Source organism: Paroedura picta, chromosome 3 (assembly GCF_049243985.1).
Source record: "Paroedura picta isolate Pp20150507F chromosome 3, Ppicta_v3.0, whole genome shotgun sequence".
In the NCBI taxonomy this organism is placed as follows: Eukaryota; Metazoa; Chordata; class Lepidosauria; order Squamata; family Gekkonidae; genus Paroedura; species Paroedura picta.
Genome location: NC_135371.1, coordinates 163012014 through 163037974, shown reverse-complemented (window position 1 = coordinate 163037974; position 25961 = coordinate 163012014). Strand labels below are relative to the sequence as shown.

The window sequence follows — 25961 nt, the reverse complement described above, 5'->3', positions numbered from 1 at the left end:
CAAGTTAAACCGCACAGGGTTGCATCCTTGGGAATCTCCGTGGTTTACTTTCCTCTGCTGTGAAAACTGTTTATGTAACCTGCTTATATAGGAAACACTTGAGCATGAAATTGGGGTCACCGTGGGTGGGCAGGTATTTGTGAGTTCCTGCATTGTGCAGGGGGTTAGACTAGCTGGCCCTGGAGGTCCCTTCCAGCTCTATAACTCTATGATCCCCTTTACTTCCTGTCTTTTGATCAATCCCTAGGCAGCCCCATTATTTTATGTAAAGGTAAAGGTAAAGGTATCCCCTGTGCAAGCACCGAGTCATGTCTGACCCTTGGGGTGACGCCCTCCAACGTTTTCAAGGCAGACTCAATACGGGGTGGTTTGCCAGTGCCTTCCCCAGTCATTACCGTTTACCCCCCAGCAAGCTGGGTACTCATTTTACCGACCTCGGAAGGATGGAAGGCTGAGTCAACCCTGAGCCGGCTGCTGGGATTGAACTCCCAGCCTCATGGGCAGAGCTTTCAGACGGCTGCCTTACCACTCTGCGCCACAAGAGGCTCCTATTATTTTATGTAGTGATGGCTAAATTACTTTTTGGTGAGGGACTTTTTGAAGAGCCAATTATACACTGCCCACTCAGTCACTTTCATCTCACAGAACTCAAAAAGGCTGGTGAGGCAGAACTTCCCTTGGCAAAAGCCTTGCTTCCTCAGCAAGGCTTGTTCTTCTATATCAGGCTTTCTCAACAGGGGTTTCATGAAACCCTAGCGTTTCCCGATGGCACCAGAAGGGTTTTGCTGATTCAGTGGGAGTTATTTAATTCTTAATATATTTTAATAAAAAATATCAAGGGTTACAACCATATATGGTCATGTTGACCTCCCCTCCCCTCCCCTCCCAAAATGACCAGTGATAGACATGGAGGAGGTGGGAAGGGCACTAGCCATACAAGTTCTTGCTGGCCAAGACTTGTTGCATATGGTAGCGACTTGAGTCCAATTCTCTCATTTTAACTTAACTGCTTTTAGGGGGGGCAGGGTGTGACAGAGTGTCGAATGCCTGCCCCAGCCATGATTCCAGTCCAGTGGAGTAGATCTCTTGGCCGTTTCTGGTGTGTGTGTGTGTGGGGAGGGGGCAGTGTGTGATGTCAAATCCAGTGGGAGCCTGATGTCACCTGATGACATGTAACATCTGGTGGTGTGGCAAGGAGGTATGGCCTGCTGATACCACTTCCAGGGTGTCTCAAAGCCTGAAGAATGTTTCAGGGGTTTCTCAACAGTAAAAAAGGCTGAGAAAGTCTGTTCTATATGCTCAACTATCTTTTTATCCAGTGAGTGCTAAATTGCTTTCTAGTGAGGGACTTTATTAAATGCTTTTTGAAAAGGCAAGTCTACAGTGACCAGGAAGTCACTCATACTTCAAAGAGCTTGAAAAGTTTGGCAAGGCAGAACTTCCCTTGACAAAATCCTTGCTAATTCTTCCTCAGCAAGGCTTGTTCTTCTATATACTTAACCATTGCAGCCTTTATATTGCTTTCCACCCATGTGTAACCCAGGGCCTGTAATCTTCCTCGATCTCCCCAGCCCCATATGCCTTTAAAAAAGTGAGTGTAATATTGGCCACTAGCCAAGTTGTCTGGTCAGGAAGCAAACTGCAGTGACGTTATCATTTCAGTTCCGCAGTCCTCATCTGTTCTTTAAAAGCATTTTGGGTGAATGCCATCTGGACCTGGAGACATGTTCCTTCTTATGTTGTTAATTTAGACTGATTCAGGCTTGGGTATCCAACTCTCTCGCATCTCCAAAGAGCCCCTAAAATTTCACTGTAATCTCCCCTTCACTCTTAATGGCTCTTCTGTATGCCTCTCTATAGCCCCACATTTAATATTGGCTGGTTTCCTCCATACTGAAAGAAACTTTTAATCAGGGTAGTTTTTTTTTTTTAAGAGAGAAGTAGATTTTTAGCAGTTTGCACTTTAGATTCCTTTCTCCTTGCCATATTGCAGGCCTATATTTGGCTTGCCAGAATTTGTGCTCTTTTTATTTTCTCCATTTGGGCAAGGCTTCTGCCTTTTTAAAACGAAAGTCATCTTGCCTTTTATAGCTTTCTCGTCTGTGCTGTTTAACTCGGCTGGCTTACCGCTGAGTTTGTTTGTGCCTCCTCTAATCTGTGTTGGACTTGGAACGTCTGCAGTTGCATATTTATGTGTTTCGAATGGTCTCTTAAAGTCTCCCTTGGTTGTGTTCTGATACTTTGAACATACTTTTCAACCCAAATCAAGCCTTTGGGGTCCCCTTCAGCCTTTTCTGGTCATTTGCTACGAGCTGCCAAGCCATCGCAAATTGAATAGAAACTCCACTACCACAGACCCATAGCCAAAAGTACTGTTGTGCTGAGGCTGAAGGGTAGACAATGCAAACCAGAAGAAGAAGAAGAAGAAGAAGAGGAAGAAGAGGAAGAAGAGGAAGAAGAAAGAAGAAGAAGAAGAAGAAGAAGAAAGAAGAAGAAAGAAGAAGAAGAAGAAGAAGAGTTGGTTCTTATATGCTGCTTTTCTGTACCCGAAGGAGGCTCAAAGCGGCTTACAGTTGCCTTCCCTTTCCTCTCCCCACAACAGACACCCTGTGAGGTGGGTGAGGCTGAGAGAGCCCTGAGATTACTGAAGAAGAAGAAGAGTTGGTTCTTATATGCCACTTTTCTCTACCCAAGGGAGGCTCAAAGCGGCTTACAGTAGCCTTCCCTTTCCTCTCCCCACAACAGACACCCTGTGAGGGAGGTGAGACTGAGAGAGCCCTGATATTACTGAAGAAGAAGAAGAGTTGGTTCTTCTAAGCCACTTTTCTCTGCCAGAAGGAGTCTCAAAGCGGCTTACAGTCGCCTTCCCTTTCCTCTCCCCACAACAGACACCCTGTGGGGTGGGTGAGGCTGAGAGAGCCCTGATATCACTGCTCGGTCAGAACAGTTTTATCAGTGCCGTGGCGAGCCCAAGGTCACCCAGCTGGCTGCATGTGGGGGAGTGCAGAATCGAACCTGGCATGCCAGATTAGAAGTCCGCATTCCTAACCTCTTACCAGGGCAGAGTAACCTTAAATAAAAGTACGCATACATGGTATAGGTTTCCTTATAGTTAATTAGACGATCAGGCCACCAAGGTCAGTATTACTTATGGCAGTGGTGGATAAACTGTATCTCTTTAGATGTCCATGAACTACATTTCCCATGAGCCCCTGTCCATGGTGACACAAATTCCCACATCCAAGAAGAGGGAGGGGGCAGTTGAAAGGCGGTGGCAACGTCAGTGGCGACCTGAGGAAACCAGAGGGAATGGAAGAATTCCCACATCCAAGAAGTGTGTGTGTGTGTGGGAGAAAGTACCTGACACTTGGTCACCAAATGGCGGTTTAACTAAATGTGGAGCCATTGTGATGCTGGTGGCAGTGTTGTTTGTGGGAGGCAGGGAGACCAGTGGCACTTCAGTAAGGGAAACGCCACGCCAAGCCACCTCCAACAGCTTCTAAGGTAAAGGTATCCCCTGTGCAAGCACCGAGTCATATCTGACCCTTGGGGTGACGCCCTCCAGCGTTTTCATGGCAGACTCAATACAGGGTGGTTTGCCAGTGCCTTCCCCAGTCAATACCGTTCACCCCCCAGCAAGCTGGGTACTCATTTTACCGACCTCAGAAGGATGGAAGGCTGAGTCAACCTTGAGCCGGCTGCTGGGATCGAACTCCCAACCTCATGGGCAGAGTTTTCAGACTTCATGTCTGCTGCCATACCACTCTGCGCCACAAGAGGCTCACCAACAGCTTCTAGTGACCATTTATTTTTTTTAATTTTATTTTATTTCTTTGAACATCTATGCTGCCACTCTCGGGGTCACCGGCTCGTGGCGGCTTACAACATTTTAAAACACAATAAAATCCAAACATGAAAACCACCATCAATTAACTCAACAGCATCATCAAATCAAACAGAGATATAAATATGCTATAATATCATTGCAGCTAGTTCCGGCCGTGATCTTCTGACAGCATGGGGTGTCAAGGTTTCGAGGACAGGCCCTAGATAGAATGTGCAGCAGCAGTCCTAGCCTCAGCCAAACATCTGGCAGAAGTGCTCCATCTTACAGGCCCTTTGGATCTGTACCAGTTCCGCCAAGGCCCTCAGCTCTTCCGGGAGCTCATTCCAACACGTAGGAGCCAGGACCAAAAAGGCCCTGGCCCTGCTCGAGGCCAAGCAGACTTCTCTCGGGCTGGGGAGAACCTAGAATCATAGAATAATAGAATTGGAAGGGACCTCATGGGTCATCTAGTCCAACCGCCTGCACTATGCAGGACACCCACCACCCTATCGCTCATCCACTGTCACCTGCCACCCCCTTGAGCCTTCACAGAATCAGCCTCTCTGTCAGATGGCTATCCAGCCTGTTTAAAAATTTCCAAAGACGGAGAACCCACCACCTCCTGAGGAAGCCTGTCCCACTGAGGAACCACTCTGTCAGGAACTTCTTCCGGAGGTTTAGACGGAATTTCTTTTGAATTAATTTCATCTCATTGTTGTTGTTTGAAGAGCAGAGAGCTCTCCGGGAGTCATAGGCAGACAAGTCTTGGCAATGAGTGTATGGTTTCACTCCTCCATTGCATTGGTATTAATGTTTTAGTGGGGGTTTTAATGGGGTTGAGATTACTTACCAGCCTCGCGCCTTTGGGGAGAGGTGGGAAATAAATAGAAAATAATAACAACAGCAACAACAATAATAATAATTGCACCGAGTTCACGTCCCCCTGCCACGCTTCTCCCTCTGCTCATTGGTCTGGCTCAGAATCCAGACGTAGCCCCTCCCCAACCTGTTCCCTTCCCGGTGCCTCAAAGAGGAAGCAGCCTGGATCCTATAGTCCACTCTGTTTGACTCCCGCAGGGCTACATGGCGACCATGAAGGCCCGCGGCATCCCCGAGGGTATGAAGGGCAAAGACAAGATAATATTCGGGAATATCCACCAGATCTACGACTGGCACAAAGAGTGAGTGGGTGAGCACCCACAACTGGGTGCAGGGCATGTAGGAAGGAATGCAGTTCTTCCTCCTGGGGGTGGGTGGCTTTTGATAATGGACCCTTCTTGGAATACCTTCCCTGGGGACCCTGGGATACAAGCGGGGTGAGAGCGGACAGCTGAGGAGTCCCCCTTCAAGGAGGTTAGTGGATAATTGCTTTGCTGTGGAAGGGAAGGGACAGATCTGGAGTGCAAAGAAGTGCAAACACAATGTTTCATTTGGAATAAATGAGGTCACAGCATTTATTAGTACAATGAGCGTAGGAAAACCCAGCACAGGGGCGAATCGCTTAGCTCAGGGGGAGGCAAACTGTGGCCCTCCAAGTGTCCATGGACTACAATTCCCACAATTCTCATGGGAATTGTAGTCCATGGGCATCTGGAGGGCCACAGTTTGCCTACCCCTGCCTTAGCTCAATCCCCTCCCCTAGTGGGTCATGCCAACCACTAGGCAGTTGAAGAAGGAAGCTCCGTGTGATGCTGGGCCCCACTTCCTTATAAGGAAGTCCTGCTGCTGGCCACTCCCCCTGACCCTCCTGGCTACGTGCCATGTGTGAGGTCAGGCATCCATCTAGCCAGCTCACCACCCCTCCCTTTCTGTGCTTCTGTGCCCTTGCCCCCCCAGCAACGCTGTTCACGCCCACAAGTGATTTGGGGGGGGGGGATGTGAACCTATTTCCCTTCTCCCTCCCCATTGTCCAGTCCTGGGAGAATGGATAATATGCTTGAGCCACCCCTGGGATGCATTTGGAGTTGGGTCACCCTGGGATAAAGTATAGGAAGGAGAGCAAGGTGGATCTCATGCCACTTCTCTTCCTTCTCATCCCTGTCTTTCAGTTATTTCCTCAAACAGCTGGAGAAATGCCCCGAGGAGCCTGATCTACTGGCCGAGCTATTCATAAAGCACGTGAGTCTTTTCTCATAGCCTGGGAATCGCCAGGTTGTTGTATTTTTTTCGGCTGCAGGCACCTTTGGAATTCTGACACAGGATCACAAAATAGCTGCCGCAGGAGGTGAAGCCAACCACAAAATATCAGGGAGCGAAGGTGATATACAATTTGAGTAGGAGCTCTTCAACATTTCAGGCAGACGCTGTGTTTGATTGGTTCTCTTTTAATCTGCAGAGCCAATCAGGCGGCTTGCTGGGCAAAAGCTCTACCTACCCTCCCCCCCCCCACTTTCTAATACCGTTTGGGGGCACCAGGAAAGGTGTTGGTCGGTGTTGTGACATGTCAGGGACCCCCATCGTAGCCCAATAGAGGGGGGGAAAGTTGCCGAGCTGTCTCAGGATGGCTAAATGGGCCCTTCATGTTCTGAGACTTATTACCATAAAATAGTCGATGCGGGGAACAAACCATAAGGGAGGGTCGTAGGTTTTCACATCTGGCCCCGTTATCGGAAAATTATTTCACTACCCTTTTTTTCTTTTGGCCTAGAAAAATGATGAGTTAAAAATCACACTCAGCATATACGATTGCTGCCTCCTGGCACAAACCTCACCTAGGCAGCATGAAGAGGTGAACTTCATCAGAAACCGTGTCTTATCTAAGAGCTTTTCCTCATTCTCATTTTTCTCACTGTCGAGTTCTGCTTTTGTCAATGTTTTCCCGCTCTGATCCACACATGTTGTGCTCCCTCTAGTGGTCTATTTGCTATCATACAGCTTTATTTCCACCTTTTCTCCCTGAACGTTCTGCAAGGAGATAACCTGGAAATAAAGCTGTTCGTTATCGAATCAACCACTAGAGGTCTTCAGGGGAAAATCCCTGAATTCTTCAGAAAAATCCCTGAAGAAACAGGAACTTTAACAGGAAATAAAATTAGAATGCTGAAAAGCTCTAAGACTATTTGACAATTTCCTGGGCTAAGCAGGGGCTTGAACTTTCCCTGCCAGCCCTGGATTTTTGCCGTCTTGAGCATTCCTCTGAACTGTGTCCCTGTTGTGTTCCAGGAACGCCGTTTGCACATGTATGTTGTTTACTGTCAGAACAAACCCAAATCTGAGCACATCGTTTCCGAGTTCATCGATACCTACTTTGAGGTAAGGGACTGTGTGGCCTTGCCAATTAATCACTCAATCAATTAATTAATTAATGACAAACTTTGGATTAGTTAATTATGTTCTTTCTTTCCTGTATGACTTCTGCCACATCTCTGCCCTCTCTGACACCTCTCCAATTCCTACACTTTTGCAACCCTTTCTGAGACGGTGTAGCTGAAGTCCCGGGGTGTCTTATATTCACCCACCCAACAGCTCCCACCATGTGGAGAACCAGAGGCATGTACCATGCACCCTGTTAGTCTGGTTTGGCACACTACCACAACCCCACTTAAATGTGGGTAGTCAGTTTCATGCAAAATCTGGGATGAATAATTTGCTGGAAGGCAGGAAAGGCTAGAGAGCCATAGACTTGCCCTCTGGAGCTGTGTGGATGTGACTGGAACAGGGAGTAAGATGTTTCTTTTGGGTTCCAATATCTGCTCAGAGGAGGGGATGTGGCTCAGTGGAAGTGCCTCTGCTTTGCATGCAGAAAGGTGTCGTGCTTAAGATCTGGAGAACTGGGTTTGATTCCCCTGCTCTTCCTCCGTATGAAGCCAGCTGTGTGACCTTGGGCGAGTTAAGTTCTTTCTGAGCTCTCTCAGCCCCACCAACCTCTCAGTGTGTCTGTTGTGGTGAGGGGAAGGGAAGGCGATTGTAAGTCACTTTGAATGTCCTTTGAGTGGTACAAAGCGGGGTACAAAAACCCAGCTCCTTCTTCTTCTTCTTCTTCTTCTTCTTCTTCTTCTTCTTCTTCTTCTTCTTCTTCTTCTTCTTCCTCTTCCTCTTCCTCTTCCTCTTCCTCTTCCTCTTCCTCTTCCTCTTCCTCTTCCTCTTCCTCTCCTTCTCCTTCTCCTTCTCCTTCTCCTTCTCCTTCTTCCAAGGGGGTGGCAGGTGACAGTAGATGAGCGATAGGGATGTGAGTGTCCTGCATAGTGCAGGGGGTTGGACTAGATGACCCAGGAGGTCCCTTCCATAGAGTCACCCCTTTTACAGACCAACAAGACTATCAAGGTATAAGCTTTGGAGAGTCAAAGCTCCTTCTGTCAAACAGTTCGCCAGAAATGGTGGTGAAATCTGAACCATGGGCTTCCCAGCCCAAATGTGAGTCTCCAAGCCACAGACTGCAAAAAAGCCAGCACCAGCACATGAATTTGGTTAGCCTTTGGCGCCACAAGGCTCTTGTTGCAGCAACCCCCTTTGCCCGATTCAAGCTGTCAGTTGGCTTTCCTTAAGTCTTGCATAGCTTCCTGGAGAAACCCCCCCCCCAAGGCTTCTGGTGCTGCTCTAGGAAGCAGGGACAGTCGGAAAGATCCGGAGCTTCCCGGCAGAGCAGGCAGGAGCTTTAAAGGTCGGAGGGTTTATCACCTGTGCTGATTTTTTTTCACAACCCGTGCATGGCTTGTTCTCTCATTTCCAGGAACTGAAGCAGGAACTGGGGCACCGTCTGCAACTCAATGACTTGCTCATCAAGCCGGTACAGCGGATCATGAAATACCAGCTGCTTCTCAAGGTGCTAACATGGGGCGGGGGGCGGGCGGGTGGGGGTGTTATTTTCCGGGGAAAAGGTAAGAAAAGCGAATAGCGATTGGGCTTCGTGGCCTGGCAGAGCAAACAAAGAGGAAGGTTTCCAGGGCTGCTGTTTGCAAAGTCTTACGGCATTGTGTGTATGTGTGTGTGTGTGTGTGTGTGGGGGGGGGTGTTGTGGGGGCAGAAAGGGCAGTGAATATGTTCACGGAAATCTCACAAAAGCAAGGGCCCTCTGACGGCCCTCTATCGCCACCTAATGGATAGGGATTGCATTCGCCTGAAACAATATAGTTGATCTAAAGGGGGACATTAGAATCATAGAATCGTAGAGTCGAGAGGGAACTCCAGGGTCATCTAGTCCAACCCCCTGCAGAAGGCAGGAAATTCACAACTCCCTGCCCACCCACAGTGACCCCAATTCCATGCTCATTCGCACAGATTTGGAGAGCCACAGTGGTGTCGTGGTTAAGAGCGGCAGCTTTTAATCCGGAGAACCGGGTTTGATTCCCTGTTCCTCCACCTGCAGCCAGCTGGGTGACCTTGGGTTAGTCACAGTCCTGCTAGAGCTGATCTCTCAGAGCAGTGCAGTCATAGAATCATAGAATCATAGAGTTGGAAGGGGCCATACAGGCCATCTAGTCCAACCCCCTGCTCAACGCAGGATTAGCCCTAAGCATCCTAAAGCATCCAAGAAAAGTGTGTATCCAACCTTTGCTTGAAGACGGCCAGTGAGGGGGAGCTCACCACCTCCTTAGGCAGCCTATTCCACTGCTGAACTACTCTGACTGTGAAAAACTGTCCATGGACTACCATTCCCATGAGCCCCTGCCAGCATTGGCAGGGGCTCATGGGAATTGTAGTCCATGGGCATCTGGACAGCCGCGGTTTGACTACCCCTGATCTACAGCATGGAGCTGCAGTTAATTGTGTCTCCCTTGTTCCCTTGAACCAACATAAGGCCTTACCAACGCTTGCAACAGAATGGGGCGATCGAATTCTTAGTCTGTAGGATGGGCTGTTCTACTTAAATCCCTGCAAATAAAAAAAAAACTGTGATTCTAGAGGGGGTGGTACAGGCTCCTAGCCCTTTGTTTACATACCCATGTGCTGTCAAGTCGTCACTGGTGACCCCAGTAAGGGGCTTTCAAGACAAGGGGAAAGCAGAAGTGGTTTGCCATTGCCTTCCTTGGTAGTCTGATATCCAAGGCCTGAGCCTGCCTAACTTCTGAGATCCGAAGATCAGGCTGTACCATGCTGCCTTTCCTCCTGGCCCTTTAACTTGCCATGCAATAATTCCACTTACAGGGAATGCAGTCCCCCCTCTGCAGTCTGAAATGGCCCCATCCGTTCCTCAACACCCTGCCCCCTCATTCCCACCGCTGAATGTGAAACCTCTTCCTCTGTTTGCTCACATCAGCTTGCTGCTGGGATTGGTTCTCTTCAAACGTGGCCCATCAATTAAAGACCAGTGAATGTCTTTCTTCTCTCCCACCAGAAGAACATAATGGTTTGCTTCCTGTCTTCCAGGATTTCCTGAAGTATTACGGTAAAGCTGGCAAGGACACGGGACAGCTGGAGGTAGGAGTTGAAAATGTGACAACCTGTTCTCATAGCCTCCCCAAGAACGTACGGTCTGGATTGTAGAATTATCCTGGAAGGGCTATTATGGGGGCGTGGGCGTGTGAAGCGGTCTTGTTATCCTGAGTTCATGCACACAGATTGTAGGTAAAAATGGGTTGAATTAATATCTCGGGTGTTATGGTATCTACTAGTCAACGTGCCCTGATTCTGGAGCCTTGAATTCATATCCCATGGTTCCTAATGCAATAGTTTCCCTCTATCAACGTGCCCTCAATCTGGAGCCTGAATCTCCCAATCAACATGCCCTCAATCTGGAGTATGAAATCCATCTTTCACAGCTCCTGATGCAGCAGTCTGGAGCATGCGCCTCAATCTGGAGCATGAATTCCCCAATCAACATGCCCTCAATCTGGAGCCTGAAATCTATCTCTCACAGCTCCTGGTGCAACAGTACCCACCATTCAGCATGCCTTCAATCTGGAGCCTGTATCTCCTAATCAACATGTCCTCAGTCTGGAGCCTGAAATCCATTTCTCACAGCTCCTGGTGCAACTGTATCTGCTAGTCAGTATGCTAGTCAGTAATGAGCCTCTTGTGGTGCAGAGTGGTAAGGCAGCCATCTGACAGCTTTGCCCATAAGGCTGGGAGTTCAATCCCAGCAGCCGGCTCAAGGTTGACTCAGCCTTCCATCCTTCCGAGGTCGGTGAAATGAGTACCCAGCTTGCTGGGGGGTAAACGGTAATGACTGGGGAAGCCACTGGCAAACCACCCCGTATTGAGTCTGCCAAGAAAACGCTAGAGGGCGTCACCCCAAGGGTCAGACATGACTCGGTGCTTGCACAGGGGATACCTTTACCTTTACCTTTAGTCAGTATGCTCTCATTCAGCCATGGCTCCAAGTCCATATGAACACAGAGTGCAGGGATCCTACATTAGGTTACTTCTTTGTTCACCATCTGTGTTTAATAAAGAAGAAGGCTGTTGTCACGGGTTGTCAGGTCCCTGGGAATCCCATCACAGGATTCTACTATCTTCAGCATCTTTCTTCCTTGCCTTTCAGAAAGCCGTGGCTGTGATGTGCTTTGTCCCCAAACGGTGCAATGACATGATGAACGTGGGCCGTCTTCAGGGCTTTGAGGTGGGCATTGGAACTGCCTTGGTTGGCCGGGCTCTTTGTCAGTGGGAGTCGATAAATCGCTTTAGCGCTGTTGCCCTCTAGCAATATAGCTACTGCAGAGTTTTTTTTTTTTGTTTTTTTTAAGCAAGCAAAAAGCATTCCAGTATGGTGGGGAAAGAAAGAAAGAGTGCAAGGAGATACCATGTGGAATTCCCTTGTGTGGAAGTTCCATTATATTAGTAGTTTAAAAAAACGTAAGCATTAAACATTTGATTTTTTAAAAAAAATTAAATTTAAGAATCTTTTAAAACAATTTTTAAGAAAGATTTAACATTCGATCGAATCCAAAAATGCAACCAGTCTAAAATCTGCCTAAAAAGAAGGTACTTATTTAACCCTTACTGGTGCTGCGTATCTTAGTGGCAGCAGCACAACATTTATCAGTATAGACCAGGGGTAGTCAAACTGCGGCCCTCCAGATGTCCATGGACTACAATTCCCAGGAACCCCTGCCAGCGAATGCTGGCAGGGGCTTCTGGGAATTGTAGTCCATGGACATCTGGAGGGCCGCAGTTTGACTACCCCTGGTATAGACCACCGGTTCTCGACTCGTGGGTTGCGACCCCTCAAGGGGTTGTTCGGCCCTTTCCCGCCATGACCACAGTGGCGGCAGAGGTTGCAACAGCAGCCTGGCACTGGCCTCTTCTGCACCGCCTCTGTGCTCATCGAGGTGGCGCAGAAGAGGCCAGCAACACGGTGAGCAGGAGCAGCGGCGGTTCGTGCGCCTACGTGCCTGCTTGCGTGCCAGCACATGCGCCTGCGCACACATGTGCATGCGCCCCGCCGCCTCTGCTGTAGGGGTTGTAGCACTAGGGCGGCTGAGAACCGCTGAAATAGTTGTATGGCTTCCTCCGTCCCTTAGCAGCTTCTTGCTCCATTGGTATTACGAACATCTTTGCATGTGCAGCAACAATGAGAGCCGAACTATCTCGCACGTAGAAGCAACCCTTCTCCGTCAAGGATAAGATTAGAATCCTAGAATCATAGAGTTGGAAGGGGCCATACAGGTCATCTAGTCCAACCCCCTGCTCAACGCAGGATCAGCCCAGAGCATCCTAAAGCATCCAAGAAAAGTGTGTATCCAACCTTTGCTTGAAGACTGCCAGTGAGGGGGAGCTCACCACCTCCTTAGGCAGCCTATTCCACTGCTGAACTACTCTGACTGTGAAATTTTTTTCCTGATATCTAGCCTATATCGTTGTACTTGTAGTTTAAACCCATGACTGCATGTCCTTTCCTCTGCAGCCAATGGAATCAGCATCCTGCCCTCCTCCAAGTGACAACTTTTCAAATACCTAAAGAGGGCTATCATGTCCCTCTTTAGAGGGCTATCATGTCCCTAGCTAAGACACTTCTTGCTTAATCTTCTCCGTGACTGATTTTCCCATAGTCAGGTGGGTTTTGACATGGGGTAGCATTCAGAGAGGCCATTCCGCCTTCGTCCTGAAGGACCACACCATATGGTGACTCTAAATGTTCATCTCTGAATCACAAGCATTTGGATGGTTTTATGCCTCCGGTGGGGATACTAAGAGCTATCCCGTCTCTCTTTCTCTCTCCAGGGAAAACTGACAGCCCAGGGGAAGCTGCTGCAGCAAGACACCTTTTGGGTGACAGAGCAGGCAGGTGGGATCCTGGCACGGGGACGGGAGCGCCGCATCTTTCTCTTTGAGCAGATTGTCATCCTCAGTGAGACACTGGAGCGGCGGCGTGGTCCCTACGCGGCCCCAACGTATGCCTTCAAGAGCAGCATCAAGGTATTAAGAGCGCCAATGGTGAAGAATGTGGGCAGTGCTTGTACTTGGAGCCCTCTTAGAATCATAGAGTTGGAAGGGGCCTCCTGGGTCATCTAGTCCAACCCCCTGCACTATGCAGGACACTCACAGGACACTGTGGGGAGTTTCATGCTGGAGACTCTCCTTATTGGGAACTTGTCCCAGAGTTTTCCTAGGAAACCCATCAGGTAGTTCTCAGGATCAAAGGAAGCAGGAATTCTCAAAGTTCATTCTCATGGTTCTTCCCAAGAAGACTATAGAGCAGGGGTGGCTAAACTGTCAGGGGCTCATGGGAATTGTAGTCCATGGACCTCTGGAGAGCCAGAATTTGGCTACGCCTGCTTTTGAGCCTTCCTGAGTGTAGCTTCAGAACGGTAGCCATGTCGGTCTTCTGTAGCAGAGCCAGATTTGAGTCCAGCAGCACAATAAAGAACAATAAGATTTTCTGGGTACAAGCTTTCGAGAGTCCCTGTTGTTAGCTCTCCAGAGGAACTGGTTGGGTACTGCATGAGAGAGGATTCTGGACTAGATGGTGAGTCAGATCCAGCAGGGCTCTTCTGATGTTCTTGTGAAGGCCTCAGCCTCTATGCCACGGGTAGTCAAACTGCGGCCCTCCAGATGCCCATGGACTACAATACCCATGAGCCCCTGCCAGCACTCACTGGCAGGGGCTCATGGGCATTGTAGTCCATGGAAATCTGGAGGACCATAGTTTGACTACCCCTGCTCTATGCCTTGATGTTAGCCCTCTAGAGGAACTGTTTAGCTACTGCATGAGAGAGGATTCTGGACTAGATGATTAGTCTGATCCAGCAGGGCTCTTCTGATGTTCTTATGAAGGCCTCAGTCTCTGTGCCATGATGTTAGCCCTCTAGAGGAACTGTTTGGCTACTGCATGAGAGAGGATTCTGGACTAGATGATTAGTCTGATCCAGCAGGGCTCTTCTGATGTTCTTATGAAGGCCTCAGCCTCTGTGCCATGATGTTAGCCCTCTAGAGGAACTGTTTGGCTACTGCATGAGAGAGGATTCTGGACTAAATGATTAGTCTGATCCGGCAGGGCTTTCTGATTCTGCTGCCTTACCTTACACGCTATCCGTCTCTACTCCAGGTAAGCTGTTTGGGCTTGGAGCCTTGCGTGGACAACGATCCTTGCAAATTTGCACTGATCTCTCGGGGTGCAGAACGGGGCACCGTCCGTTACGTACTACAGGCAGTGACGCCAGAGATCGCCCAGGCCTGGGTGGCCGACATCAGCCTCATCTTGGAGACACAACGTGACTTCCTCAACGGTAGGTGGCAGAAGGTCACTTTTCTAACCCTGCCCCACCAGGGCTACTTGGCTCTGTCCTTTCTCTGACCATTTCCACACTGGAGGTTCTGCATCAGGATGCAGGCTGGAGACTGAGCTTGGGCAGGTTGCCCCACCTCTTCCTGCTTCTGCTTCGGGGGAGCATTTGGCCCGATGCACCTCGTCCGCTCCAGATTTGTCCTCCCAACTGCGAGCTGGGACAGTGAAGTTCCCAGTGCAGAAAACAGTCTCTGCCAAGCATTACTTTACATCCAGCTTTCGTGGTCATGGGAAGTGCTGACAAATGGCGGTCTTGCAAGGTCTGAAGAGAAGACCTGTTTTTTATACCCCGTTTTTCATGACCTGAAGGAGTCCCAAAGTGACATACAAACACCTTCCCTTTCCTCTCCCCGCAACAGACACCCTGGGAGGTAGGTGGAGCCAAGAGAGCCCTGAGAGAACTGCTTTGTGAAAACTGCTATAACAGGATTGTGACTAGCCCAAGGTCACCCAGCTGGCTGCATGCGGCGGTGCGGGGAATCAACCCCAGTACTCCAGATTAGAATCTACTGCTCTTCAACCACACTGAACCATGCTGACTTGTTTTACGACCTCTTCACAAGCATATTAGAAGAAGAAGAAGAAGAGTTGGTTCTTATATGCCGCTTTTCCCTACCCGAAGGAGGCTCAAAGCGGCTTACAATTGCCTTCCCATTCATCTCCCCACAACAGACACCCTGTGGGGTGGGTGAGGCTGAGAGAGCCCTGATATCACTGCCCGGTCAGAACAGCTTTATCAGTGCCGTGGCGAGCCCAAGGTCACCCAGCTGGCTGCATGTGGGGGAGCACAGAATCGAACCCGGCATGCCAGATTAGAAGTCCGCACTCCTAACCACTACACCAAACTGGCTCTCATTAAGCTGCTCATTGGTCTGTCAAGATCGGTATTATCTTCTCCGGCCAGCAGCAGCTCTCCAGGGCTGGATTCAGAATGGTCGATTTAGGTGGTAGAATTCAGGACTGGAGTTGCTATTAGTTTATCCAGTGGGCAAGAGTAGCAGTTGCCAAGGACAGCCTAGCATTATCGGAGTCCCCAAACCTTCCTCTCACCTGGTGCTCCATGGACATCTGGAGAGCCACCCCTGAGCTAAGCTACTGTGTGTTGCCTTGCATGGTCCTTGGTTTCATTCTCCTTTGCTGTCCTCCTCCCCACGCAGCATTACAGTCGCCCATAGAGTACCAGCGTCGAGAGAGCAAGACTCACAGTCTAGGAAGGGCTGGGAGCCCGCTCCTATCCCTGCCTGGGGGATCTTCCCGGCCCCACTCCTCTGCCTCTGTGGACCAGAGTAAAGGACCCAGCCTTGAAACCTACAACACCTCCCTGCCTTCCCTTTACCTTCCTGGCCCGCCCCAAGCTGAGCACCCCCCCTACGTCGAGGTAAGTTGGGAAGATCATTGTGGATGGTTTGGGTGGCCTTAGGACAAGGGTGGCTACACTGTGGCTCTCTGGATGTTCGTGGACTACAATCCCCATGAGCCCCTGCCAGCATGGGAGAGTTGGCAGAGGCTTGTGGGAATTGTAGTCCATGAACATCCAGAGAGCCACAGTCTGGCCACCCCTGCATTAGGACCTTGGTGGTGCTAGGTTGACTGGTCAAGCGACATTATTTGCTGTTAATTTGATTGGTTAATGAGAATCAAGCCGATGCAAGTTGTTTTTTTTTTTTTTTTTTTTTTTGGAATAGTTTATGACTTTATTATGATTATAGGATTTTTTTTTTATTCAATCTTTGATTATTGACAATAGTTGTTCATGTTATACTTACATTTCTCATTTTCTCCCTCCCTCACTCCACCCCCGCCCTCCACCCTACCTGCCGTTTCCTTATAACTCTTTCAACCATGTACACAGCTTCTTGATCCCGCTCAAGGCTTTATTCTTACTCTCCCTGTTCCCAGTCGACCTCAACCAATGGAAATACTTTGTCCAATTACTATTTATCCTTTCCTTTTTCTCTTCCCATAAGGCCTCCCCTCTTAAACAGATCACAATTTCAGAGCTAACATCCTCATAGAGATACTGAAACCAGCTTTCCCATGTCCACTTTGATTTATCTTTCCATCCCCTAGCAACAGCGGCTTGTATTGCAAGTACCATGGCTTTATATAATTTGAGATCCTTTTTTTCCTTTAAATCATATCCCAAAATACCTGCAATCAACATATTTGCTTCTTTCACTATTGTAATTCCTAGAATATTTTCCATTTCCTGAATTATATTTCTCCAATATCCAGAAACTTCGGTACACTCCCACCACATATGTATATAATATCCCTTATCCTTTCCACAGTGCCAACATTTTGGGGTCAGCCCTTTTATCATATACGCCAACTGGGCCGGCGTTCTATACCATTTCCAAATTAACTTTCTAGTCATTTCCTTATATTTGTCTAATTTTATCTGTTTGTTTCCCTTTATAATTTTATGTACTACTTGATCAGGCAATTGGATGTCCCTCTGCCATTTTATTTGAATCACACGTCCTATATAATCCTCATCGCTTACCATTAGCTTATATAACACCCCCACTACTCCTTTTTTTGCAGTTTCCATTCTTTGCATAATCCCCTTCATCCGACTATCCTTAGATAATATCCCTAAGCGTGAGAGTTTACTCATAGCCTCGTATAGTCCGTGGACCCTCAACCAATTCCTTTCCCCCAACAATTCCATACATTTTTCTTTTGATATCATTACTCCCGATTGGTCTAATAAATCCTTTACTCTATTCAACCCTTTCTTTTTTAAATTTTCCCACCATATAGGGTCATCTAGTTCTTGTAGTAATTCTACTGGTATCCATTTCGCGAAGTCTGCTGACCATACTCCTTCCCATCTTTTCCAGGCTCTGAGGGCAATCGCCCTCGGCCCTGTTGTTTCTTTAGTTTCTAATGTTAAATTTTTTGTAAACACCCCCCATTTTCCTTTCCCCTTATTTACTTCGTTTTCTATCCTTACCCATTTTCTTTCTCTGTTTATCTCCGCATCCAATAAATGTTTAATTTGAAATGCCTCAAAGTATCTCTCTAAATTTATTAGGCCCCATCCCAACTCCTCTTGTGGAATATAAATTAATTTTTGTTTAAACCTAGCTATTTTGCTTCCAAAAGTCCAATCCCTCAACTGTCTATTCCATTCCTTAGCTTGTATTCTTGGTATTTCTGAAGGGAGTACCTGGTATAAATAGCTAAGCTTTGGAATTAAAAACATTTTAATTGCTCTAATTTTAGTTAATATATTCATTGTTTTAGACTTCCAAGCCTTCATGTTTCTGCGTATCTTCTTCCATATTTCCTGGTAGTTATTTTTTCCTATTTTGTTTATTCTTTTAAAAATTTTTATGCCTAAGTATTTTAACATTTTACATCCCTTTGGTATATCTGTTTCTTTCTCCACTAATATCTGATCCCCCTTAGGTATGTTAAAATATATAATTTCGGATTTCCCCATATTGACTCCTAACCCTGAATATTGTTCAAAGTCCTTTAATATTATCTTAATTTCCTTGGCTGCTGTTAGTGGATCTTTAAGTACCAGAAGAATATCGTCTGCAAAAAGATTAAGTTTGACCTCTTCCTGACCCACCTTATATCCTTCTATTCTAGGGGAGTTCCTTATTCTATCTGCCAAGATTTCTATAGCCATTACAAATAATAGGGGTGACAATGGGCAACCCTGCTTTACCCCCCTTGAGATTGGAAATTCTTTTGATCTGCCTCCATTTATCCATAGTGTTGCGATTCCTTGTTTATAAAGCTCTTTTACAGCTTCCAAGAAGCTCCCTTCTATTCCACTATCCCTTAGTGTTTCCCAGAGAAAATTATGTTCGACGGTATCGAAGGCTTTGAATATATCTAGTTTCAATAGTGCCAATTTCTTTTCTTTATGTTGCTGTTTATGAGCTAGTACATTTAAAATATTCCTTATTGGGTGAAAAATTTGTCTGTTTTTAATAAATCCATACTGGTCCTCCCCTATTATTTTTGGTAATATTTTTTCTAATCTGTTAGCTAAGACCTTGGCGAATATTTTGTAATCTTGATTCATCAAACTAATAGGCCTATATGAGCCAACATCTTTGGGATCCTTAGACTGCTTTAGTATCACCACCATCTCTACCTGTTTCCATGTATTGGGGATGTTTCCGCCTGTCATTATATCGTTAAACAAATATGCCATTTCTGATATTAATATTCCACTCATTTCTTTATAATATTCGGCCGTATATCCATCTGTCCCCGGGGATTTTCCTATTTTTAATTGTCTAATTACCCCTTCTATTTCGGATGCACTTATATCCTTATTAAGGGATTCCTGATCTTCTTTAGTTATTTTTGTGTACCACTTCTCCTTGAGTTGCCCTTTTCCTGAGGACTCATATAAACTTTGGTAATATTTGACAAACGCTTCTCTTATTAAGTGCGAATCCACCAGCTCCTTCTGGCCCTGTCTTATGCTTTTTATTCTCTGTTTGTCTTTTTTCCTCTTTAAATATTTGGCTAATTTCTTTTGTGAGTTTATATTTGTTCTATGCCATTCGCTTTTAATTAGGGTTTCCCTTTTCCACACTGATACTAAATCTTGGGAGTCTAGATCATTTTTTAAGATCTGGATTTGTCTTTGCCGTTGTGTGTCAAATTTATTTTGCTGGTGTGCTTGCAGAATTTTTATCTGCCCCAATTTACTTTCAATTTCTTCATCTCTCTGACGTTTTAATAACTTTTCCGTCCAGATTAGGTGTCCCCTCATAACGGCCTTCGCTGCGTCCCACACAATATGGGGCTCCGCCGATCCTATATTTTCTTTAAAATAATATTTTAGCTGTTTCACTATATTTTCCCTGTTTTCTTTTTTACTTAGAACTATGTTTTTGTATCTCCACCTCCCTTCCGATTTTTCCTTTTGTATCGTCAAGTCCACAATAATTGGAGCATGATCCGAGATCAATATTGGCTGTACTCCTGCGTCATTAATCTTCAGTTCCTGTGAATCTGAGATCAAGACATAATCAATGCAAGTATATTTTTTATGTCTCGCGGAAAAAAAGGTTGGTCCCGATTTTTTGCCCATTGCTTCAAACACTTCGATTAGGCCCCATTTCCTGACCTTCAATGCCGAGAGATCCATATTAAAGTCCCCTGCCATGACTATTTCTCCTTCGCTATAAGCCTGTATTCTTTGCAGGATTCCCCGCATGAAACTCTTTGATCCCACATTTGGTGCATACACATTAACCAAAGTAAATATTTTTTTATCTATCTTGCACTTCAAGAAAATATATCTGCCTTCCTTATCCACTTTACGCTCCAGTACCTCCAGATTCATATCCCTTTTTGCCAAGATGGCTACCCCCCTTGCCTTTGCCGTTCCCCTTGCCTCTGCCACTACTTCCCAAAGTGGAGAGGACAGAATTGGTTTAGTATCTTTTCTGGCCTTATGAGTCTCTTGAAGGTATATTAATCCTACCTTTAGTTTCCTAGCCAGAGCTATGAGTCTATATCTTTTCACGTTTGAGGTCAGACCGTTCACATTCAGAGACAAAAGTTTGACCATGACCCGAACTGTGCCTTTTATAGTTGAACAAAGTAACAGCAGTAATCCCCACCCTGTGCAAAGAGTTCGTACACACAGAAAGAACCTTCCTGTTCCCTTTCCACTCTTCTAGGTTCCACTGGTCCTTTCCCTCTCCCCCATCCCTACTTATCTATTTTTATTTATTTTTACTATTGAAACCCAACACTTTCTCCCCCAAAATTAGTACTACAGCTTTGGACTAGTTTGCACTCGACGTTTTTTACCCCTCCCTCCTGAAATGGGAGAGCTGCTGCTCTCTTCTTCTATCATTCCCTCCTCTTCTTCCTCTTCTTCTTCGTCAGGGGGCTGAACCCCCAAATCAGCTAACATTTTTGACGCTTCCTTCTCGTTTCTTGCCATGTATCTTTGTCCGTCTCTGAACACTATCAGAGTAGCCGGATATCCCCAGGAAAAGAGAATGCCTTTTTCCAAAAGTTTTTGAGTCCATGGCTGTAGCCTCTTCCTTTCCTGGAGTGTCTCTGGAGAGAAATCTTGACGTACAATCACTTTCCGGTCTTTATACTGAGGCTCCTTTTTCTTTTTAAGTTCCTTGAAAATTGATGCTGCTTGCTTCTCCCGTGCAAACCTCACTATAATTTCCCTTGGAGTCCCAGAAGCTCTCCTTTCTCTCACCCGATAGGCTCTTTCTATATCGTTCTCCTGCAGTTCCAAACCTTGGTTTTGCAGCCATTTTAACAGCTCTTTCTCCACCTCTTGCCGTGGGATATCTTCTGAGAAGCCCGTAAATCTCAAGTTTGATCTTCTTGTTCTATCACTCAGTCGCCCCATCTGGGCAGTAAGTTGATTTATCCTTCGGTCATTGTTATCTGCTTTCCTCTTTGCTTCCGCCGCCACCTTTTTTGCCTCTGCCATCTCTGCACCGACAGAATTCACTTCAGCCTGCAGGTTACTAAGGTCCCCTCTTATATTCTGTTCCATTTTAAACAGCATTTCTCCCACTTCCTTTAGGTTTTTCGGTGGATTGAATTGTGCAGGTGTGGCCATTTCCACGCTTGTTACCAGCAGCCTTGAGAGCAAGAGAAGCTAATTAACAGGCTTTTTAGTCTTCACTTACAGATTCTGAAGTTTTCCTTGGCAGCCGTCCAGATGAGGCTTCCGAAGATAACAAATTTATTTCCCAAAAAGCTGTTTTGTTAATTTGTTGGGTTATAATCTCTTCTGTTGTCGGAGCGGGGAAAAAGGCGACCTCTTCCTTCTACCGCATGCGCAGAACCCCCCAAGCCGATGCAAGTTGTTGAGCAGAAAGGGAAGGCCTTTCCTTCTCCTTTCGACCAGTGTCTTGTATTACATTGGTTCAAGAGGGGCAGACTATAAATATAAATAAAAATAAATTAGTAACATCCGGATTGCGAAACCATGCTTGTCAATGTGCTTAGCTTAGGTTGACCACTTTGTGGTTTTTTAGCCCCTCTGTTCACTGGTGTTTTATTATATTTTCCTGCCCAATTTTATTTAAACATCACTTTACTTACATTTATGCAGTGTTCTTGGATTTGGGGGCTTCCATCTGAACCCAGTACTTTAGCCCATATTGGCTACACCCCCCAGGAAATTTGTTTTCTGGAACTCACCTTGTAAGCACCCTACTCTTTCAGGGATGATGTTCAACTTCTTAGTCGTGGGAGGTCTAGCTTTGTCCCCTCATCTCCGGCTGACTGGGTAGTAAGACGACAGGTGATGTGATATCATGAGGTGGGGGGACTCAAATTTCGACCTTTCGATTTTGTCTTGCTTAACCTGGCCCTTAAACAGGAGTTTGGCGTAAAAGACCCTTTGACCTTAAAGGTTATTGCAGCCCTTTCTCATAAATATCCCCCCCCCAAGCTTTTATTTCCATCCCTGGTGGGAAAGTGGACTCCTTGAGTCATCGGGCCTGCGTGGTCTAATAGCCCAGGTAAGGGTCTTTGTGGGACTGCCCACCTGTAGCATCACGAATACAGGTGTCAGCAGAGGACGTATGTATTTTGTGCTGGATCTGTGGGGGCCCAGGTGACACCTAAAGGGTCATTTCCAAGAATGAAATAGGAGGGGTGGGACCCGGTGAAAGACCAAGCAAGGGACAAGCAATAAGCATTAAGGCACTGGGACCCACAACTCTGGGGTCCCAGTGCCTTATTGCGTGTTCCTTAAAGCAGTGGTCCCCAATCTTTTCATCACTGGGGACCGGTCAATGCTTGACAATTTTACTGAGGGCCGGGGGGGTAGTCTTTTGCCAAGGGGCATCGCCACTGCCGCCTGAGCCCCTGCTCCGCTTGCTTTCCCGCTGGCACCCCACTAGGTGGCACTGCCAGCAGGAGCTGCGCAGTGCCACGCCGAGGGGGAGCCCCAGCCATGGCGGCCGCTGGAGAGCACCAAAGGTGAGCTGGTGGCAGAGTGGCAGGGCAGCCTCCGAGGCAGCAGCCAGGGAGGAGGACAAGGAGGAGCCGCGGCCCAGTACCAGTCTCTGGACCAGGGGTTGGGGACCGCTGTCTTAAAGGGTCATTTGGCCATGCTGCTCTCTTAAAGGAACCATGGTGGGTGGCAAAGCCTTGCCCATCTCAGAGTCTTGTTGCTTTCGTGGGTGAGGCAATCCTGCCAGGAAACTGGATTTGTCCGAACCCATATAACTAGTTCCTGGCCAGTTTGGCTTGTCTGCTGGAATGGACTGTAGAACTGGAATGTCTATGAAATTGGAGCAGGGGATTTGCGTGGCTTGCTTTCAGTGCAGCTGTGTGTTTGTGTGTGTGAGACAGGGAGAGAGAGAGAGAGAGGGAGCACACCTTGAGGAAAAGGTACCTGCCTTTTGATGGGGTGTTCTCCTGCATGCTGCGATGCCAACCTGAGGGTGCCCCCCCCCCCAAATGTCATACATGGTTTCTTTTAGCTGTGGGCATTGGCCTCTTTCCCAATTATTCTCCCGCTGGCCTTTTCCCCTGCAGCCAGCTCACAGCCAAAGCTCTCCAGGATCTGGCCCAGTTCACGTACCTTCAGATGGCTTTGAGTCGCAGCCCCCCAGCGACCCCCAGCAGGAGTCCCTGCACGTGGTGAGTAGGCCACGGTCCCAGGAATCAGAGGGAGGGGCGGGATTCCTCCTTGTACTTTACACGCTGTTTCACTTTCTGTTTACTCACGGCACTGGGTTTTCCTAACCTGCCTCTTCCACAAACATCTTCTACCGAGACCTTCTCCAGGCACTGCAGTTGGACAAATAAGCAAAGGTCTTCTAAGCTAGTCTCCATTGGAAACGGAATGCTGGAGTTCAAGGACATTGGTCTGACCTCACAAGGCAGCTCTTACATCACTCATTTGCATAATTTATGCAGGTTGCAGAATGGAGTTTTGTTTGGCACAGGGATTATCTTGTGTTATGGATTCCTTCCTTCCCCTTCCCCTTCTCCCTTCCCTTTCCCCTTCCCCTTCCCCTTCTCCCCTTCCCCTTCCCCTTCCCCTTCTTGCTGTCCAATAACAGCCAACCTATGGCAACCCTGTAGGGTTTCCAAGCCAAGAGAGCTTCAGAGGTGGTTTGCCATTGCCTGCCCCTGCATAGTGACTCTTGTATTTCTTGGTGGTTTCCCATCCAAATATTGGCCCTGCTTAGCTTGGCCTAGCCTAGGCTCTCCAGCTCAAGGCATAGATTATCTTGCTCTGGACACTTTGGTTCGCTAATAGCCCAGCGTAGCCAGATCTGGCCAGAGCTCAGAAGCTAAGCTGAGTCGAGTGTGGCTACTGGTTAGACGGGAGGCCGCCAAGGAAGACGGGCTGTTGGGCAGAGGAAGGCCACGGCAGACCACTTCTGCTCTCCTCTTGCCTCGAAAACCCCATGAGGCGGAACATCACGGGGTCGCCGGGCATCAAAAGCGACTTGACCGCAGGCGTTCCCTTCAGCGCACAAAGGTCCAATCCCAGCGAGCGACTGGCAAAGTCTCGAGAAGTGATTTCCGGAGCTGACCTCTTTCCTTTGTCTTCCTCAGGCCCCGAGTGAGGATGACGACGCCAGGCTTTTGCTTCCCGACCCCGATTTCCTGGACATCCATTTCCCTCAAGGATCCGCCCAACTTGCCAAGCTCGACGAGGACGAGTTGTGACTTTGGGACTGTGGGACAACCCCTGCCGGGTCCCAAGGGTTTGGGACTGAACCGGCTCTGCCTTCCTCGGTCTCCCTTCCTCCCCCTGCCATTTCCGGGGTGTAGAGAGAGACGCAGCAGTGACAGCGGCTCCAGAAGGGGATCTCCAGCTGCCCTCTGGCCCTGCCCTGTCGGCCTAAGCATTCCCTCCCTACGCCAAGTGTAGGGACCCTCACCCTGGGACTGGAGAATGCAGCAGGGGACTCTTCTTCGGGCCCCGGACCCCTGTATATGCATGCCGTGGGGTCCTAGGGGGCTTCGGGTCAGGGCTCTCAGAGGACGGGGTTGGAGCGTATGAAACGAGAATTTTATTTTGTTGGTTGTAATAATAAAGATTTTAGTTAAAAGAAATGAGACTATCTCTGTAGGGACACACATCATCCGGGGGTGCTGAAGCGGCCTCAGATTGCTCAGGAGTCTCTGTTTTGTATCGCTGGGCGAGTCGTTCTGTCGGCAGCAGAGAACAGGAACTGCAGTAATGGATCTGAACTACGTGTAGAATGGTGCCAGCTAGATATCAGGAAAAGAATTTTCACAGTCAGAGTAGTTCAGCAGTGGAAACAGCTGCCTAAGGAGGTGGTGAGCTCCCCCTCACTGGCCGTCCTCAAGCAGTGGCTGGAGAAGTACTTACCAAGGTTGTCTTAGGCCAGCCTTTCTCAGCTTTTTTACTGTTGAAAACCCCCCGAAATATTCTTCAGGCTTCGAGGCACCCAGGAAGTTGTGTGATGACACAGAATATGATTGGGAAGCAGAGCTGTGGACACGCCCACCAGGGGTCCCTCCTCTTCCCACCCCCTCCAGGCCCATCACTGGTCATTTTGGGAGGGGGGGGCAGTTTGACATGACTCAATATGGTCATATCACCTGATAAATGTTTAACAACTCTGGAGAGCCACAATTTGGCCACCCCTGGTTTATATCATAATATATTCCCTATTGGGATGTCCCTTTGGCCTATGGATGTGCCTCCCCCATCTCTTCCTCACAAAACTCCCATCTTCTCCTCTGGTTGCCCATGCTTTTTTGTAAGCATTGGCTGGCATCTAACCCGCTTTCCTGCAGGTGCAAAAGGAAAGATGAAGAAGAAGAGTTGATTCTTATATGCTGCTTTTCTCTACCCGAAGGAGTCTCAAAGCAGCTTACATTCGCCTTCCCTTTCCTCTCCCCACAACAGACACCCTGTGAGGGAGGTGAGGCTGAGAGAGCCCTGAGATTACTGACGAAGAAGAAGAGTTGGTTCTTATATGCCACTTTTCTCTACCTGAAGGAGGCTCAGTGGCTTACATTCGCCTTCCCTTTCCTCTCCCCACAACAGGCAACCTGTGAGGGAGGTGGAGCTGATATCACTGCTTGGTCAGAACAGCTTTAGCAGTGCTGTGGCGAGCCCAAGGTCCCCCAGCTGGCTGCATGTGGGGGAGTGGGGAATCATACCCGGCTCACCAGATTCCACGCTCCTAACCACTACACCAAGCTGGCTCCCTTTGGACTAGCCTCAAAGACTCTTCTGGAGCTCCTTGGTCCTGCACAGACGAACATTGTCAGGGAGGAAGGAGGCAGCAGGAAACAAAGTCAAGTGAAAATAGTTGGCCAGACCTAAACCATCCATCCTTACCATTCCACTCTGATGCTCTGATTAAAGGTAAAGGTATCCCCTGTGCAAGCACCGAGTCATGTCTAACCCTTGGGGTGATGGCCTCCAGCGTTTTCATGGCAGACTCAACATGGGGTGGTTTGCCAGTGCCTTCCCCAGTCATTAGCATCTACCCCCCAGCA

At 47.9% G+C, this 25961-nt stretch overlaps 1 protein-coding gene across 7 annotated transcripts in view; it reads left to right on the top strand.

The window, feature by feature from the left end:
• ARHGEF25 (Rho guanine nucleotide exchange factor 25) overlaps nt 1-24539 on the top strand; it is a 120428-nt gene extending 95889 nt beyond the window's left edge. For all 7 annotated transcript variants that reach the window (XM_077329175.1, XM_077329174.1, XM_077329176.1 and 4 more), the window contains 11 exons: nt 4904-5007; nt 5875-5944; nt 6989-7078; nt 8496-8588; nt 10133-10183; nt 11247-11324; nt 12926-13120; nt 14250-14430; nt 15647-15867; nt 23004-23108; nt 24036-24539. In XM_077329175.1, the coding sequence (XP_077185290.1) occupies nt 4904-5007; nt 5875-5944; nt 6989-7078; nt 8496-8588; nt 10133-10183; nt 11247-11324; nt 12926-13120; nt 14250-14430; nt 15647-15867; nt 23004-23108; nt 24036-24149 (1302 nt within the window). In that variant the 3' untranslated portion in view covers nt 24150-24539. The remainder of the gene's footprint in view (nt 1-4903; nt 5008-5874; nt 5945-6988; nt 7079-8495; nt 8589-10132; nt 10184-11246; nt 11325-12925; nt 13121-14249; nt 14431-15646; nt 15868-23003; nt 23109-24035) is intronic.
• The last annotated feature ends 1422 nt before the right edge of the window (nt 24540-25961 follow it).